Source organism: Colletotrichum higginsianum, chromosome 2 (genome assembly GCF_001672515.1).
Source record: "Colletotrichum higginsianum IMI 349063 chromosome 2, whole genome shotgun sequence".
NCBI classification, from domain to species: domain Eukaryota; kingdom Fungi; phylum Ascomycota; class Sordariomycetes; order Glomerellales; family Glomerellaceae; genus Colletotrichum; species Colletotrichum higginsianum.
Genome location: NC_030955.1, coordinates 4,517,903 through 4,521,012, shown reverse-complemented (window position 1 = coordinate 4,521,012; position 3,110 = coordinate 4,517,903). Strand labels below are relative to the sequence as shown.

Genomic DNA, 3,110 nt, shown 5'->3' with positions numbered 1-3,110 from the left:
GACGGTCGCCTGATTGAGGATACCTATCAAACCTTCTTTGCATCGTTGCTGATCGGGCACGGAATCACGGCCAGCACGTCAACCGAGTATCAGGTACCAAGAAAACGGTCAGTTGCGGCCCGCCGACTGGTCCCGTTTCCCTGGAGATGACAGCACGCAGAAAAAAGAGAGGGAAAAAAAAGCAAGGATCACCACTGTCTCGCCGTACAGAAACTGTCAAGTGATGACAAAAGCCCAACTGGGGCCGTCGTCCCGGCCGAAACAAATCCTCTTGGGCTGATGAGATTTTGGCCGTCCGAACCTTGTACTGGGGAGAGGGGTCGGAGCCCCTCGGCACCGCGATCGGGTACGGAGCAACGGGAAAGCTCTCAAAGGAAAAACGCACTCATCATCAATCAGGATTGCTCATCAGTCATCAGTCATCTGGGCGACGGCGTTGGCAGGGGTGTGCGGTTTCAAGACACCCCCCACCCCCTTCCGTTCAAACATCCCAATCTGGCCGGCCTGTCGCGTCCGACACACAGGCTATGATTGAGTCGAAATGAGCCATCAGCAGCCAGTCTGCCAGCTAGTCTGCCCTACTGCGACTTTTGCGTGGACGTGGGAGCATTCACGGCATCATCGAGCGTGGCTTGCTGCATGCATGCTAAAGGCACCATCGCCTTGTGTCCATCTGCCTCTCTTGCCTGTCTCTCGCTTTCACAGCGAGTGCGGTTCAATTACATCCCGTCTCCCTTTGACAAGGGGTCGATGCCGTCCCCGTCTCGCGTGAGAAGGATCTAAGCCACGGTTACACGCCGAAGGGGGGGGGGCGGTCCTGTTTCTGCCGTGCGCCTATGTTGTGGTACGAATACCTACTGCGGCAGCCGAGCGGAGGCCGGGATGGTGGATCAAGCCGCCCGGGTTTCGCGCGTGACCACTTTTTCGAATCTGGCTTTCCAGGCTTGTGGGATTTGGGGGCGGCGGTGCCTGGCGGAAACCAAGACGAGAGAACCCCACGATTTGCACGAGAACCCGCTGCTGCTGGAGTGCCTGAGGTATTTCGTACACAGCACGGCGCGGGTTATCCACTGCAGTTACGGCGGAATACGGCGGTTGCATCCATCCCCCTCGCCCACAGGTGTTCCTGAAGCTTTTCGTCCCGAGCATGGGGGTCGAGGCCCCGTGCCGTCTCCTGGGCCCGACTCTCCCCGCAAGAAAACGTGGGAGCGAGGGGATGAACAAAAACCGGGCTCACGATGTGGTCCCGTGTCGTCCGAATCCTGTCCCGGTTCTTGACGATGGTCCGGGTTTAAGAAGGAGAAAAGGTGAAATGGGGGTTCGGCCTCTGTTGCGGCCGTCAGTCTTTTCTCGCGGTCATGGACCCTGGCCCGTCCAAACCCCCTGGCAGCCCTGGTCCCTGGGGTCACTCACTTCCGGGCCACCCGCACGGTTCACTTGTTGCCGTGGCCCCGACGGACGGCGGACGTTCGGCGAGGAGAACAAAGATCAGTCATCCATCCAGGAGTCATCAGGGCCGAGCAACTCTCCTCCCCTTGTCGCGTTCGCGTTCGCGTCATTGTGGTCATCTCCGCAAAAGCCAAAAGACCCTCGTCTGTTTGTGGTGTTTGTGGTGTACGGAATGAAGCTCTGAATCCCGCAGCAGCGACAGCTGACCAATGCTCCTCGCAATTTGTGATCAACTCCCACTACGCAGTAGACACCCTACCCCAGAGGCATATAGTACAATCAGGTGCACCCCAATCCCGTCCCTGCCCTTCCCTCATGTCAGCGGCGTCGTGCAATCGCCGGGGCGCGAGGAGGCATGGGGAAAGAGGGCAAAGAATAAGGAATGCAGCCCTGCAGGCGGGCCCTTGGTGGGAACCGTGCATTTCTTGCAGACGGCGACGCACGGAGTGTCGGCTTGCAAGCTGCTTACACAGCGACCAATGCTGGCCGATGGTGGACGGAGGTGGTCGGGTATGTCGAAGGGACGACGAATTGTTCCTTATCGCGAGGCCGTCGGTAAGCTCCTCGCAAGAGCACAGCAGCAGCAGTAGCAGCAACACCCAATGGAACGTAGCAACGAATTCGCTGATGCTGCGGATTTCACGGATAGGGCTGGCAAGGTGGGTGGGTATGAGACGGTCGCTTTTGCTGTGCACTCGCATCCCGCGTATTGTCTTGCGCGGAGGGCTTGATGCTAGAGAGCAACCGCTTCTTCCAGCCACCCTATCAGACGCGAGACGGTCCATGCTGACCTGCGTGTTATCCTCACCGCTCGTGGCTGACGTGGTCGAGGGGCCTGCGCCGGATGACTCTGACGTGCATTGCGCGCGGTCACGTCTCACAGACACAGGGCGATGAGAGAGTGTGGCTTTTGCTCGTCTGCTCGCTGTGCTGCTCCCTCGTTCGCCGGGCTTGCTCCGAGGTGCAGCGGTGCCACGCCCTATGGGCCCGGTTCCGTCCCAGACGTGGAGTTTGGTCGGCGATGAGCGGCCGGAATGTCGCCGCGACGGAGGCATGGTTGTGGCTTGCGAGGCTGCTGGGCGTGCTTCGGTGCAAGCCGAAGCACGCCCTCTGCAGGAGGTCTCACGCCGCAGGTATGAGGGATAAACCCCTGCGGCTCGCGATGCTCTCAATGACACAATGCTCCCTGGTTCGGTCGGCCTGTTCGGGCAGCCAGCCACCAATGACCACACGGACTTGCGTCGGGCTTGCTGCTGCGTCCTCGGGCGTTTCTTCCCAAACACCAACTGTCGACGCTGAGTAACTGTCAAATATGCACAAGACACCCGGAGAGGAGACATGGCCTCAGATGCAACCATACCACTCCTCTAGCTCTAGAATGGGGCATCTGCATGGCAATAAAAAAGCAGGATGATTCCAAGGGGAGATGCGCAACCAGGGTTCGCGAGCCTCTCAAACTCTTCAGGCACGACACCCCTGCCCATTCCGAGTGTTCTCCCGCCCTTCTAGCGTGCTTCTATCCAGCGGAGTCCCGCCCAACGTATCCACAATGATGGCCAGTGCGCGGAGTTCCTAGCATTCTAGCGTGCTTCTAGCGTGGCTTGCATTTGTCCAGGGGTTCACGAACGAGATTCTCAATATTATGGGCCCGCGTTCTTGTG

The 3,110-nt window shown here is 59.1% G+C and overlaps 1 protein-coding gene across 1 annotated transcript; it reads right to left on the bottom strand.

Annotated features, from left to right (window-relative positions):
* Positions 1–1,433: 1,433 nt before the first annotated feature.
* Positions 1,434–2,504, bottom strand: CH63R_03072 (uncharacterized protein; the record flags this gene model as incomplete). Its single annotated transcript, XM_018298047.1, has 2 exons — positions 1,434–1,594; positions 1,919–2,504. The coding sequence occupies 2 exons, from the start codon at positions 2,502–2,504 to the stop codon at positions 1,434–1,436; spliced, it is 747 nt and encodes a 248-aa protein (XP_018162863.1).
* Between the last annotated feature and the right edge of the window lie 606 nt (positions 2,505–3,110).